Source organism: Agelaius tricolor, unplaced genomic scaffold (assembly GCF_023055355.1).
Source record: "Agelaius tricolor isolate 1412-34295 unplaced genomic scaffold, bAgeTri1.0.p SCAF_3, whole genome shotgun sequence".
Taxonomy (NCBI): domain Eukaryota; kingdom Metazoa; phylum Chordata; class Aves; order Passeriformes; family Icteridae; genus Agelaius; species Agelaius tricolor.
Window position 1 is genome coordinate 56,205,508 of NW_027269263.1, and position 15,407 is coordinate 56,220,914.

The 15,407-nt window shown below is 41.4% G+C and overlaps 2 protein-coding genes across 4 annotated transcripts in view; one reads left to right on the forward strand and one right to left on the reverse strand.

The window, feature by feature from the left end:
* The window catches only part of LOC139587657 (cadherin-related family member 3-like), a 48,045-nt gene extending 45,813 nt beyond the window's left edge, over positions 1-2,232 (reverse strand). Inside the window, exon 1 of the mRNA XM_071422049.1 lies at positions 2,001-2,232. Coding sequence (XP_071278150.1) covers positions 2,001-2,232 — 232 coding nt within the window. The remainder of the gene's footprint in view (positions 1-2,000) is intronic.
* Positions 2,233-2,241: 9 nt separating this feature from the next.
* ATXN7L1 (ataxin 7 like 1) overlaps positions 2,242-15,407 on the forward strand; it is a 110,948-nt gene continuing 97,782 nt past the window's right edge. For all 3 annotated transcript variants that reach the window (XM_071423929.1, XM_071423928.1, XM_071423930.1), the window contains exons 1-2: positions 2,242-2,535; positions 3,034-3,102. In XM_071423929.1, coding sequence (XP_071280030.1) covers positions 2,421-2,535; positions 3,034-3,102 — 184 coding nt within the window. In that variant the 5' untranslated portion in view covers positions 2,242-2,420. The remainder of the gene's footprint in view (positions 2,536-3,033; positions 3,103-15,407) is intronic.

Consider the following 15,407-nt stretch of genomic DNA (forward strand, 5'->3'; position numbering starts at 1 on the left):
AAATACTTTACCCCTCCCCTTTTTTCCCAGTTGTATGATTAGGAATTGCTTTACTACTTGTGCATCCCATGGTAGTGTTTAATATTAGTTGGACACTTGGCCATCCATACTTCCCTGAAATCTAACATTGGTTTTCATTGATGGGGATTTCCTGGGTGCTCACATGCCTTTCTTTTGCATCTTCTCTCCAGATCCACATCTAGGGTAATCACACCACTGTTATGGTATAGCAGTCTAACTTCTCTAATTATGAGACTATTTGGCCACTGGCAAGACATTTGCTCAATTATCTTGCAGTGAATTTGAACACAAGTGTCAAACATGGTTACTCTTAAGTTCATGTCACTTATCATTCCTTCTAAGGAACTCCATCTTCCTATTTCTGACCAAAGAGTTTTTCAGTATAGTGGGCAGAGTTTTCAACCTCAACATAAGCAATTTATGTCTATTCTTTCTTTCTTCTTCATTGATGTGGAAGGAATTATGTGTCCTTATAATTAAAAACATCAAACATATTCACTACCAGCTGAATTTTGTTAGACGAAGTAAAACTGTCCTCAAATGATAGAGTTTGAAGTCCTCTGATCTTTCTCATAACCATGTCCACACTTTTTTTTTTGATAGGAAGATAAATTTAAATTGCACATAATATTCCTAAATATATCTTGCCAGGGCTTTGTATTACATCACAACTACCCTCTTGCTTCTGGAAATTCTCCATGTAGTCTATGAAAGATCATGCATCCTATGTCTGTTTCATGATGGCTGCTAACAAGCCTGCTGTGATTGCCTGGCTTTATTTGAAGGTTATTTTGGTGAGCTTTCTGTTTCTTTGATAATGTTACTGAAGTTTCTTGTGGCTAATATTTACTTGACTGGAGGCACCCTGGCTAGGCCATACAGAATGAAAGCTTTTAGACTCACCTCTGGGCATTAGGGATGGGACTTGTATATTCCAGCTGCCTTTTGAAAGAGGTGGAGTGTGTTGACAGTGCACATAAGGCAGAGTGTCTGTCCTTTGCCCCAAATGTTTATCCATTTTAGCACTATAAAGAGCTTAGTCTTAATGAAGTTGTGGGAAATTTATTTAAATCCATTCTAGACTGCAGCACCATATACCTTCAGCAACTGCCCCTCTGGCCACAGCTCCAACTTTTGAGCAGGCCTGAAATGTTTTGGTGGGTTTTATGTTTGTTTGGTTTTGGTTTGGGTCTTTTGAGGTTTGTTGGTTTGTTGTTTTTGGGGGGTTTTTTTGAGTCCACATAAATTCCATGTTCTGCTTCAGTATTGCCTCACAATGGTTTGAACCAGCAAAAAGTGAACGAGTGTCTGGGAAAAGATGTAGGACAAGGATGGGATCATGCAAATCTCACATCACCACTGAGAGAATTGTCTGTTGAACCATTAACTTCAGTGATCACCACCCATAATGGGGCTGCAGAGCTGTATGAAAGCCACTACGTGAGGAATATGTGAGGCTGCTTAAACGAAACTAAGCCCTTCACTGGGAGCGTTTATATTTGGCTTAAGAGGTATGAGCTGAAGCAACAGGCTTATGCTGAAACTCCTAATCCAGAACAGGTATACTGAGTATAAAAATGTTCACGGATATTTTCTATTCTTACCTCAATGGTGAAATAAGCAAAAATGACACTATCCTAAATTAAAAGCATTTACGTCCCATAGGTTATGTAGAGCGAGATGAAAGCCTCGGTATTGTTTGAGAGAAGCCGGACCTGCGAGTTCGGAGCTGCTGCACCGTAGCCTAGAACACCAAGACGAGAAAAATCCCATTTGCAAACAGACGGAGCCTACTACAGCCCAGGCAGTATTTGGATAACAAAATGGCTGTGGTTGTGGCTGTAGGTGATCCACAGGAGCGCAGCTGGAAGCAGGGGAGCGAGGGAGCCCCGGCCCCGCACTCCGGGTCCGGTCCGCGGCCGCACTGGAACGCGGAGGGGCCGTGCCGCAGCTACCGCGAGCCCGTCCCAGGGACTTACTGCGGGCGCTGCGAGCGAGACTCTGCGGGGCGCGCAGCCCCGAGGCGCACAGGGCCGGCGGCCGCGCCCTCCCGGCGGGGCTCCTGTGCCGCCGCTCCCGCTCCGCTCGGCCGGGCCGGGTCGGGCCGGGCCGGAGGGGCAGCGCGGGGGCTGCGCGGGTCCGGCGCCCCTCGGGGCGGGCGCGGGCCCGGTGCCGGCGGCGCGGGGCGCAGGCGCGGGGGACCGCGGGCATGCGCGCTGTGCGGCGGGGAGCCCGATCTGATAGGGAGCAGGGGCTGACACTACCCCCGTGTGGGCGGCGGAACGTCCCGAGGATGACGTGCGGCGTTCTCGAATCCCGTGTCTCGCTCGCTCGCTCGCCGCCGCCGCCGCCGAAGGAAACGGGAAAAGCAACAAGGAGGCAGGAGCAGGCGCGGCGCCATGGCGGCCCTGGAGCGGCCCGTGCCCAGTCCCGAGGCGTTCCTGGGCCAGCCCTGGGCCGCCTGGGTGCGGGAGGCCGCCCCCCCGCACGCGCACGGCGCCGCCCCCCCGCACAGTAAGGGCAGGGACCGGCCGCGGTCCGGCTCCGCACGCCGCTCCCCCCGGAGCGGGGCCGGGGTCCGGCCGGGCCGCCCCCCCCCCCCCTCCGCTCCCCTCCCTCCCTCCTCCCGCCGGGGCCGGGAGGTGCCGCCCCCCCGGGCGCTCAGCTGACGCTCGGCCGAGCCCCCGTGCCATGTGTGCGGGAGGCGCACGCCGCGCCGCGCCTGCCGTGCCGCTGCCCCGCGGCGCTGGGCCGGCGCCGCGGTGGGGGAAGGGGGCGAGGGGGAGGATGCGCGGAGGGGCCGGAGGATGCCGCGGGCGGGGAGGGGGGGGCCAGGGTGCTGCCGCGGGGGGCCCGGCGGTTCCGCTCCCTGGCAGATGCTCCGACCATTGTGCTTTTGCTGTTGCAAATAGAAACACTGCTCACCTCCTCACCTCTCCTCCTCCCCTCGCCAAACAATAAATGCACACCTCAGGGCCCTCGGCGCTTCCTGACTCTGCTTCTCTTCTGCAGGTGTAGATCTGGAAGAGACTGGAAAGGAGGGTGGAAAAAGCAGGGAGGTTATGAGGCTTAATAAAGAAGGTAAGTGGATAGTGCTGGCACACCTCTCTACCTGTCTGTCTCTTGGTGCTTGTGAATGACTGTGGTTTGGCCTTGACAGGGTGGTCTGATAGCATATGGATTTCTCTGCCGTGAAGAACGTTTCAGGGTTGGATACATGCAGATGACTGTCACTGTGTCAACTTCTTTTGAAGTAAGGGTATAACAGGTGTATACACGCAACTGACAGACGTGGTAAAAGATGAGACAATTTTGAGGCAAAAGACAGCTACACATCAGTGGCCATATTGGATTTTTTTGTGGACCCTGTCCCTTGGTGCAACATTCCAGTTGCTCATGTGAAGATAAGCATATAAACTTTAAACATTATATTATTATTAGCAACTTAGTGGAGATGTTTTTCCTTGCAGCGAGAAAGGGTTTGTTACCATCTTTGAGTTCTTTCACTTTAACTCAAATCACATTTTATTCTTCATTTGCACTGCTGAGTGTGACCTACAGTCAACTGAGCAGCCAGCATCAAATATTATCTTAGGTTACACTACCCCATGCATATTATGCAAAACCAAATAAAATTAGTCATTTGGGCCATAACTTCTTCTGGTACCATCAGTGTGAACAGGCAAACTCCAGGTTAGAGGTATTTCCCAGTATGCCAGGCCTGTCACAGCTCTGTCAGCTGCGAGAGGAGAAACATTTTGTTTGTGATGTGTGCCATTTACATCATGTTGAGGTAACACCTAATGCAACTAGTGAAATAGTTCAGGATGCTTTTTCAAGTAGTTTTGTTTTTGTTTCTGTTTCATTAAGAAAGCACTTTATGTACACAACCTCTCTGTCTTGGGAAATACTTCTTGGGAAGTCAGTTCATAATGAACAATCCCATCATAGTGAAACTTTGGTGTGACTTACGCTGAGAGAAATCCCACTATTACCTGTAATGTCATAAAAAATATTCTGAAATGATGTTAACTGTCTCATTACATTACAGTTGTCATTATGTGTGTGTTCGATTTTGAGCATCTTGGCAGCTCAAAGGGATCTTATGTTTTCTAAACAAGCTCTTGAAAAAAGACTTAATTAATTAATTAATGAGTAATGTAGATTTGTGTGATAAACTATAAAATTGCATGGAGTATGCATTAAAGTTATTTAAAATACCATAAAACTTCCTTTTTGAAAGACCTTTACAGAGATGCCAAGCTTGATTGTGTTCCTATTTTGATTCTTACGTTCCTGAACCTCTCTATTTTGTCAGCCCAAAGATAATTTAGCAGCAGAACTGGGATTTTCATGAAGTTATTTATAGGTAAAAGGTTTAAGGCTCTGTACATATATCAGTAGTGTTGATTCAAAAATAATTGAACAAAAATTTTTCTACTTCAGCTATGCCTTCATAAGGAGCTTAATTTGTTGAGATAAAATGTTTTGTGCTCAGAAGTCCTTGAACACAAATTCCTGTTATAAGCATGGGACATAAAGATTGAAGTATCTCAACTCCTTAGTTATACATAGTATGCAAATTGTTTCCTAGAAAGATTCAGTGTAAATTATCAGTTCTAGTCTTGTTTGGTTTGGGGGGGGGTCAGAGACTCCATCAAAGGAACTCTATTTAAACTCACTAACCAGAAAAATTACTTCCAAACAAAGCGTAATGTCATTGCTGACATTATGATCATGACAGGTGTGAAGCATTTACTGGCTTTTATAGTACTTATGTCATAATACCGTGTTAAAAAAACCAAAATTGACTGTTATATTTAGAAAATAAAAAGCCTTAGGGATGTTATTGCTTTCAAGTAGTAACTTGTGTTAGATCACTTAGAAAGAACTTCCATGAAGTTTGAATAAATGAGTATGTATCGAAATATTTCTACTGTATTCACTTCGGCAGTCTGTTAATACAGGTGTTTTCACCACACCCATCTGTGTGTCTGAACACCCACTGTAAATCTTCCTTGGGCCCCACAGTCCTTATTAGTAAAGATGAGGGAAGATTTCAGGAGTTAGATTGGTCTGCAGGACATTTTCTCATGTATTTGCAGAAATGCTTGTGCTTTTACTCTGACCTTGCTCGTGTGTTGTGTGACATGTTGAATTTTTTTGTCTGCTTCGTTCATAGATGAGGGTTGTGGTTATGATAGTTCTGAAAACAAAACCCAACTCCTTTTTTTACAATCTCATCAGTTTGAGTAGACCTTTTTAATGGCATCTGTGGTGCCAGGAGATTGTAAGTGGTGTCTTAGAAAAATCAAATGTTACTTGTAACCTACTTGTATCAAGTAACCAGGGGCAACAGATGGACAGGATTTTAAGTATCAAAAATTACTGTCCTGTTTGATAAAGATAGTGTAAAACCTGATCTCTCTGCACTTACTTATTATTTGTCTGCACTTCCTCATCTTTAGTTGATGTGACCAGGTTTATGCAGCCATCCTTTTGTAAGCAGTTTAGCAAGAAGGCTTTTCAGATGAGTGAAACGGTGTGCAGAGCATGGTGGAAGCTAAAGAGTGGGAATATATTGGTTTTCATACCATGACAAGGTGTTTCACTTTGGTTTTGTAGAAAAACAATGGTGTTAGGTGGCTAAAAGTGCTTCCGGTTAGCGTGATCCTTGCTTTGCTGCCTCCTTTCTGGTTGTGTACCATGTGTGTTTAGAGTGGTGGGCTGCTCCTCTTCCTTGCTTTGGCCCAGGAGGGGATGTGGGAGGCAGTGTTTCCTGGAGGTGGGGGTAGGAGCACTGTCTGCCAAGTCTCTGCCTGCCCAAGGGGTTGCTGCTTGCCTCCCCGGGCAGAGGGCTCACAGTCTGACTGTGCTGTTCATTTCTGTAATGCAAGAGATGCACCGTGTGCCCCGTGCCCCATCTTAGGGGTGAAAATAAAGGCACAGAAGTATTGCCCACTGCTTTCCTTTATTCTGCAGTGTATATGTAGGCAGCATAGAGGGAGAGAAATTTCCTGAACGTTTGTTCAGTTTTCTAGACAGAATTGCTTTTTGCATGCTGACACTTACTCTGAGTTTTCCTATAGCAAATGCATTCTGTCCATGGTTGACTTTTACTGGCATGTGGATTTGTAGAGAGGGGATTACAAAGTTCCAAGTGTGCACAGAAAATGAGAAGTTTTTAATGTAAATGTTTGTGCCAGAAAAGAAACCCCAAAACTTATCTGCTTATCTAATCAGGAAACAGAAACAGTATTGTGTAACTTATCTGACAAATCACTACCAAGCAACCAGCTTAGCTAAAAGAGGGGTTATCAGAATTAGAGCAGCATTTAGAATTTATGTTGAATTTTAAAAGGTTGAATGGCATATTTGAAGAATTGAAGATTTTTTTGCAGATAGCAGGCACAGTAAAAGAAGTCTGTATTTGAGAGTTTGTGTTCTGTAAAACATCACAGTTACTGTGTGCCTGAGGCAGGTACAGTGTTCTGTTATTATGAGCCATAACCTGTAGATGATTAGAGATTAATTTTGGAGGCTTGTGTTTTGCTTTATACAATATCTGAGAAAATAATGGATGAATGGGATATTTTGGTTTCGTGTACAGAACTTGTATTAATAATTGGTTTAGTAGTGTGCAAGCATTGATTGCTATGAGTGTTTGTAGATAGACACAGGCTGTAAAGGAGCAAAAGATATCCTTTGAATCTTTGTGAATTACAGCAGGGTTAAATATGACCTATGGCATTTAGGTCTGTGTCTGGGTACTTGGTGTCATAGTCAAGTTCACTTTCCCAGTTCAGTGGGTTTGTATCATTGAAGTTTCAATCTGATGATGTGTGTGTTTTGTCTTGGATAATCTTTTCACTAATCGTAGTGATTCATTATTGTTTGACATTAAGAATGTTAAGTAAAAAATTCTAATTTTTCTGATTTTGTGTTATAAGATTTTTATTGTTCCACCCCAAACTTGACCATTTTACTTTGTGATTGCACATGGAAACTGGAGTTTTAAATCTATTGGATAATTGTTTACAGTATATTTTTCCTATTTTGACTTCCCCCACAAATACCTGACGGAAAGTTTTTTGTTAAATCCTTTAGCAACATAAGGACAAAGTTAAAGGAATACTGATTAGTCTTGCTTTCAGTATCTTTTTAATTCTTCAGAAAAATATCTTGATGATTTTATTGTTCTTCTTGGAAAAATAAGAAGTTGAGATTAGGTGGTCATAAGGAACACTTCTATAGGGGGAAAAAGGATGTGACATACAACATTCTACTTTATGAAAAGCAAGAGGAAGAGAGCTAAAATTATTATGTTGAGATTGTGAAAGAAGAGAAGAAAAAAACAGCTGGCTAATGTAAGCAAAGAGATTGGACTTAACTTTTATTTAATTATTATTTATTTTTTGTTTATTAGTGGTTTGCCTGTGCTGCTATTTGTCTCCTTTATAAAAATACTAAACAAAAGAGAATAAAAACATTCTCATTTTACTTACTGCCTTCATCTTCCACCTTTTTGTGGTAGTAGGGAAGGTTAAAAAGGGCTGGGAGGGAAAGAAAATTATAACAAGGTTGTGAACACATACTCCAAAAGAAAGAAGTGAGGTTCTTCAATTTAGACCACCATAGTTGGTGATTTGGGGTTGGTTTTGGTTTTGGTGGTTTGGTGGTTTTGGTGCTTTGGGGTTGGTTTTGGTTTTGCAGTGGGCAAAAGAGAGTTTGAAGGTTGTATAAATTTCTGTCTCTTCTCTGTAAACTAAAATAGTCTTCTGAAGATACTGATTCTTAAACAAATGTAATATTCCATGGTGCTTGATGAATGAAAGAACTGAGAATTGGCAGGGCACAAAACTGTGGCCTGCCAATGGTGAGAAACTTTTTCTTACCATTCTTTATACTGGGAATAAGAACAGTAAGCAGAGATCCCCATGGGGTCTTTGTTTAGGATGAGACATGACAGTGGAATTGAATTCTGGTGTGCATTCTGGTGTTTAAGTGACTGATCAGTTCTATATATGATATCTGGCTCCGATATTTTTATTTTTTCTTATATGGACAGCTTCTGCAAGGGGGTGGCATGTCTCCTGGTTATGGCTGTCACCTCATTTAATGTGTTTCAAGGAATGATGACAGAGGAAGAATGAAACATTATGTATGATAGCGCCCAGAAAATTTAGTCAGAATTGTAGTTTATCTTCATAGTTACATAGTTATTTTCTGAAACCTGTCCTTTAGTTCTTCAACCCACACACTGGATAAAAGGAGTGGAGTAATGGTAAAGCTCTCTGATCAGACATTCTGTGTTTTGAATCAAGATTTTGGTGGTTTTGAATATGTATCTATAACAGTCGTACTGTAAATGACTTCATTAAAAATTTTGATTTTGCTAGGTGCACATATCTTGATAAAATGCATTATTTGTGCAACAGTTGTTCTGAAGAGGTTAGATCTCCTGTTGTTTAAGGTACCTTTTTTTGATTATGTGTGGGGAAACCATGTGTGATTCCCTGTCAACTGACAGCACTGTCACTAAGGATCTGTCTCTGACATTCCTTCTACTAGTTGTAATTTATAACCAGACTTGAGAAAGAGGGAAATTTATGTGTTTACTAGAGGGTACCCCAAGCCCTGCTGTCACTACAGAAAGTAAATGACTTTGTGTATCTAATTTTGATTTAGATATAAAAACACGTGTGTGTCTTCTTGTGGATCTGCCTCTGTATGTAGTTAATAGTTTGTAATAGATGAAATATAGATTTCTGTGTGTTAAAAAGAGACTACACAAGAGCTGAATCATTTCCACTGTGAAAGGGAGTAATTTCTTTGAAATAGGCCTTTTTTTCTAGTTAATTAAAAATAGGGCCATTATCAGGTTCTGTTTTACCTTTGGGCAAAAAAATTACTAGCCATTATACCAAGGCTGAGGTGTATGAATGAGATGAAAGCAGTGGCAAATCCTATGGAAAACATTTCAAATTACACTTGAAGTTGTGAATCACAGGAATCCTGTAGGCAGAAAGCATAAGTTTCTGATAGTCAAAGTGAAAGGTAGTCACTGCATGCATTACTAAGAAAGATCACCTTCAGTAAAAATAGTATTGTTGCTATGAGTATTTCTTGAAGAGTTAACTCCAGTATAAGTTTATCTGACTATGACTATAAATTTATCATGACTATTCATTATTAAGAGTGATTTTGGAATAACTAGCAAGAAAGCTTTTTGGTTTGTATGGGCATGGATTAAATTACTGGATCTTTCTGTCTTCCAAGTTCAGCTTGGTGCAGAATTCTTCAGCTTGTCTTTGAAAAAGCTGATTGAGGAGTTAATGGTGCAGGATGCCAGGTGAAGCTAGTGTCTTTAAGTAATTAATATGCAAAGAAACCCCTTGGCAAATGCTGTCGTGACATAGTAAGGGTGTTTGACAGAGGTCTATTAGCAAGTCTATAGCAAGAAATCTTTGATGGTTCTCTTGCTGGATGGGAAGGGTAGAAGCCATGAGAGTAAAAATGGCCCAGTTTTTTATTGCAGTGCTATGCAGCTGACTAAGCTGACTCAAACTGAACCAAGAATCCAGCACAGCTACTTGAAACTGATATGGAACAGAGGAAAAGCAACTATGGCATGAATAATTTTTCTCTTCTGTGCCCATTCTATGGTTGATTTTAAGGGACTGGTTTTGTCATAACTGTTTGTATGGCTTATTAAAAATCCTGCCCGAAAGCCACTGATGTTGGTGGGGAAGTGAACTTTCTGATTGCTCTTGGTCTTGTACTTATAGAAATGTCTTGCTTATTTCTGAAATGTTTTGGTTATTATTCAGTAAGTTCATTTTGTATTTTACTGAGTTGTATTAATAATACAGTGCTTAAGCCCAACACTATTCCTGTCTCTCTGTTTTTGTGACAGTAATTAGAATTTACAGTTATTTGGTCTTCCAGCTTCTTGATGTCTGTCCTCGTGTGTTTACAAAGTGTGTGCTGTTTGGCAAAAAAAGAAGGGGAGTTTTCCCAGATCAGATGGAGCATCAACCAGAAGTAGCAAAGAGCTTGCTGACAGAATTTCCAGGTTCTGCAGAACTGCTGGTTCCAGTATCTGTCTAGTGCAGTTTCACTTAGTCCACAGGCCCCTCCTGAATCATCTGTGAAACGGAAGCAGTTGTATTGTGACAGAGCTGTGCATGGTACACAGGGGTTAGGCTGGCTTCCCTTTCCGTTCCCTGGCAGCAGGTGTTCAGCAGAAGAGACAGAAGAGTGACTGGTGAAGAAGTAGCAAGACTTAGGAATGACTGGCAAAGGGCAAGAGTTCATGGGGTTTGATTGTGTGATCTTCTTTTTGTTCTTTATTTTGTTTATATTTGTTTCTATTATACAGTGTTTTATGTTTTCTGTCCAGTCATTCTTTCCCTTCCTTTTCCTACTACAGGGGACTAGACATAGGGGGCAGGCACAGTCTGGGAATTTGCAGTTATATTTGAACACTGCTAATGTCATATCAGTAGTTGTTGAGAAGTTTGCTGGATTGAAATTCTCTTCTTTAGCAAGACAAAGATGGAACTGTATGTCTCCAGTAACAGAATAAGTGACTTGAGCTTGTCATCATTTTGAGCTGAAATAGTCAGAATGGAAGCTGAGATTTAAAGAAATGTAAATCATTATGTGTGTTCACTTTTTAATCTGTGATAAGTATCCTGTCCTCAGGTGGCTTTCAGGCTGGCCACTTGTGATTGTGCAGATTAGGTAGATTATCATGTCATAGCACATTCAATTGTTTTTTAAACTGCTCTTAGTTATGTCATACTGAGACAGAATGATACAATGATTTACATCTGAAAAGTTTGTTGGACCCATGCCACCACAGCAAACACTGACAGAGCCAAAACCTTATTTGTTTGGGTCTGATAATGGAGATAGTCAGTGGACAATGATCTGGAAGAATATAAGTAATTGATCTGTTACTGCAATGATTAGGGAGGCAGTATTGTTATTTGCATGATCCTAATGCTTAGCAGCCCCATCAGGCACTAGATGCTGCTCTGCAGGGTACCAGCAAAGGGAGGAAGGGTGTGTGCTTGTGTTGTGCAATTGTGCTGCAGAGAACTAATTTTTGAATGTGTGACAAAGCAGGAGTTGTAATATTGACAAACAAAAGCACTTAGTTGCTCAATGTGATAGATGGTTGACTTTAGCCTAGACTAAAGTCACTTTCTTAGAACCATAGCAAGGAAAGCTTTAAGGTGGTATTTGGATGGCAGTGAAGTAATTTTGCAAGATCTTAGGAGGTATCCTTATTCAGGTGTGGGAATTGGCCTGAATGAAAATACAGGCTGGTTGTTGAAAGCTTTGTAAATGGATACTGACAATGTGAACCAACTAGAAATGTGAGCAAATGGTGTGACAGCAAGTAGGATGTGGACATAACAGAGTACATAACAGAGGAGCCTGGAAAGCAAAGATGAGTTGTTCTCAGTATTCAAATTTGGAATGGAGGATTGTGCATAGAAGAGAGAGTAAAACAGTATGACAATATAGAAGAAACTTTAGAAACAATGTAAGCAAGCAGGATAATGTTTGTCAACATGGAAAATAAGAAAATATAACTAATGTGAGATGAAGCCCCAGACAAATCTTTAGTTCTGAAGATGTTTGCAGCAGACTTTGTCCTAGGGATGCCCAGGAAGAAACATTCAGATGTGGATGTAACCTGAATGAGCAGTTTGAGAGAAGCTACTGGCAAAGATGACATAGTAGTTTATCATAGTATTTTATATCTGAATGATGGACAAGTTGATTATGCTGTCCAGGGTGATCAAGAGAGGGGGTGGAGAAAAGAGGATAGGAGTGGTGGGATCTAAATTCTGTTCTGGCTGTATCGAGCTGAAGCTAACAGCTACTCAGTGGCAAGAGGTGTCAGATAGAATGAGATTTTTTTGTTTAGATGTAAATCTACTGTATTTGAGACTGTTCTCAGGAACTGAATGTAAAATTCTCAGACATAAGAGTAGCAGCAAAAGATACAGCTCAGTGGAGACCTGCTAGAAGACAAAGGAAGAATAAAGAGCCTGCCAGTACTCTGTGGAGGGATTGGTACAGGAAGGATGGGTAGTAGGAGAGGGGAGAGTAATGGAAGTCAGAAACAGAGTTTCAAAAGGAGAAAGGTATCTAATTTTTATGAAGAACACACAAGGGGTATGTGTGATGGAAATGATGAATTTGTGATGTTGCAATAGTAAAAGGTTTTTAGACATTTTAGTGGGTATAGTTTCACTGTATTGCAAGGGTCAGATGAAGGAAGCTCACACTGAAGTTAGAGACAAAAGTGTAATTTGTTATCAAACAGAGCATAATAAGCTTAGACATGAAAGAAGGACAGGAAGAGTAATGTAGTTAGAGAATCAGGGAGTCAGAAGCAGATTTCCGAACACAGGAAAGACTGATTGACTCTTCTGCTGTTCTGTCAGAGCGGGAGGAGAAAGGATATGTGAGGTATGGGTGATGAGAGTGAGCCAAGGAGAGAGTGGAACAGATGTGTTTTACATCTATTGTACAAGGAAGAAGGGAGAGCTGTAAGGGAGAGAAAGAGAGTGGGAAGGGAGAATGTGAAATGGTTATTATGTTTTCTCGCTTTCTCTTGGAATAAATATTTGCATTCTATTGCTGAGAAAGAAATAGATACAAAAGAAAAGGTTTGAGGAGTGAGTCAAAAGTAGGAAGAAAAAAGGCTGAAATTGCAGGTGTGGGTTCAGCTCAACTGGAGGAATGGCACAGATTAGTAAGCAGCAGGAGAGAGAGAGAAAATGTGCGATAACCTCATTTTCAGACTGGTTCTCTTTTCCACTGCAAATTCTAGGACAGGCGAGAATATAGCAAAGAAAATGGATGTTTAAGACAAGAGTGAGTTCAGGATTGGTGGAGTTGGACCTAGTATTAGCAAGCAGAGCAAAAACCATCATCAGAAAAAGTAAAAAGCTCTTCAAGGAGAGAGAAGAGTGTGTGGTCATATCTATCACATAGCATGATGGACATGAAAGCAGTAGTTCTGTTCCTTCCTGCAGTGCATCATAAGTAGTCTTGTGTCTACATCATCTGTCACATTCTGAAACTGACTTGTGCTTCCTGCTTCCAGAGCTGAGCCAAGGCCACAGGATTGCATTATCGTGGACTGGGCCCCGGGTAATGTGGTACTGCTCAGGGTGTATCAGGGTGGGAGCTTGGGCACGGTGCTGCGGTAACCATGGGTGTATGGCTTGTGCTTGTCTCGCAGGGCAAAGCAGCTTGTTCCTGTCTACATGCTACAGGCAGGCATGCTTTATGATACAGCACTTTTTGTTTTCCTCTGAGAAAGCAGGACAGTCATTTTAGAGGGGTTAGATGGAATGGCTGTCATTCATGTCATTCAGTGTCTAAGAAGTTAATCTCAGGTTTTCACATCTGTTTAGTAGATCTAAAGAACTGTTTAAAGAAGAGGCAAAGGCTGTGGGAGAGATTAGTTCCTTCATGCGCAGAGCATTGAGCTGATTCCTTGACTTGGAAGGCTTTATTCATTACCTTGCCTGCCTTTCCCAAGCAACTTTCTGCATGTCCCTGTATGTTATCAATGTTCAGTCATCCCAGCAGCTTATACACGTCACCATGCAGAGGTGCTGAGAAAACAGGGAAAGAAAAAGGTCTTCAGATTTTCTCTTCAGGGTCTCTCAAGTGGTTGGTTTTTTTTGTGCACTATCATGAAGTTTTGTGGTTCTGATTGTATTCATGCTTTTGCTATATTTTTGGCTTTTTAGAAGACTTGGAGAACCTTGGGCAAATATATTAAGAAACTGGATGCATGGCAATGGAAAAACATGAGGAGAAATGGGAGAAAAAAATGTTTCAGCTCTTGAAATTATGGTGAGCTGTGTGTATAGTGCTTTTAATAGAGTCTTCGAACATTCTGTGCTTGGTGTAAGTTTTCTTCAGCTTCTCTCATAACTCACAACACACTGGGTGTGAACATTACCAAGCCTTTTAGGTATTTAAATTTTGAAAGAGGTAATGCAGCTTTACATATTTTTGGGTTTCTTGCTCATCAAGAAAAATTATTCTTGACTGCATTGCTCAATGAGGGAATGCTACGAGTTTTATTTTGTGGCATTTATTATTCTTTCCAGCTTTTCAAGATACCTGTCACTATTCTGACTGTTTGTTTTCCAAGCTCCTTGGCAAATCAAAGGTATTGTAAACTTTTATCACTTTCCTGGAAGGTAAGAGTGTATCCTCTGTAGGAGTTCTTGTAGGCTTTTCGTTTGAGTTTTTAATTCCTTGTAATTAAGTGTGTATTTGGAGAAGTTCTAAAGAAATGTGTCATATATGTGTTCAAATGATGTAACATATTTAAGTGTTAGCTTTGAAACAGGAAGATATGGTCTGTATTTCTGAGAGCTTCCAATACATTTCAGACAAAACCATAAGTAGTGTATGTTGTGAAGACAAAAATCAGTCTATGAATGCTGAAAAATTTCATGCAGTAAGCTATTTTAAGGAGGAATTTGAAGGAGGTAGAGAATAATTAGTTGATGTGGAGGAAGGAGGCATCAAAGCTGATAGTATAGCACACAGGAAAGTAGCATACAGAACAGATTTCTAGTGAAAGCAGTTCATTTGTAAAAATAAACTCTCCCTGTTTTACTAATATTGTCTTACTGTCTCGGAGCTGGAAAGCAAAACTGATTGTAATTGCCAGACTGCAAAAATAACATAAATATTGAAAGATAAATCTTAATCTTTCTTAACTCTGTTCCCTAAACATGACCTCTGTTCTCCAAATACTTAAACATTGCCTTTATTATTAGGCTTCAGCCTCATCTGTTCTCTTGAATAGTGCCCTAGTTTTGCTACTAGGCAAAAAGTGAAGAGAAACTAACACATTGTGTATGCAACAACATTTGTCATTCTTTTACACTCTTTCTTCTGTATTAGTTCTTTTCTGCCTGTTTGTTTGTATATTACAGGCTTGGAGGGTAAGTGGCATGCAAAATTCTAAACAGTTTTGACTCTTGTTCTCAACTATCAACCTTAGAGTGAGCCTGTTGTGTCCAAATTTCTCTGAAGTTTAGATTTTGTTTTAGGAGAACCCCTTTGAATGTGGGCTTTCCATAGCAGATTTCTGACATACCATGTGCAAGCATAAACAGTACACAGAGCAAGTGCTCTGTGCAAGTGCTTTTAAGAGCTTGCTCATTTTAGTACTGTATGAGGTTATGAGAGAGACTTTCCCTGTGTTCAAAATCATTCTATGGAAGCTGCTTTGAGTACTAATCAGGCCAATGTGTATATATCCAGGGGAAGGGTATGAAATAGGATTCAGGTCAATGTGAGGAAAGGCAGAGGGAGTGAGTGAATGG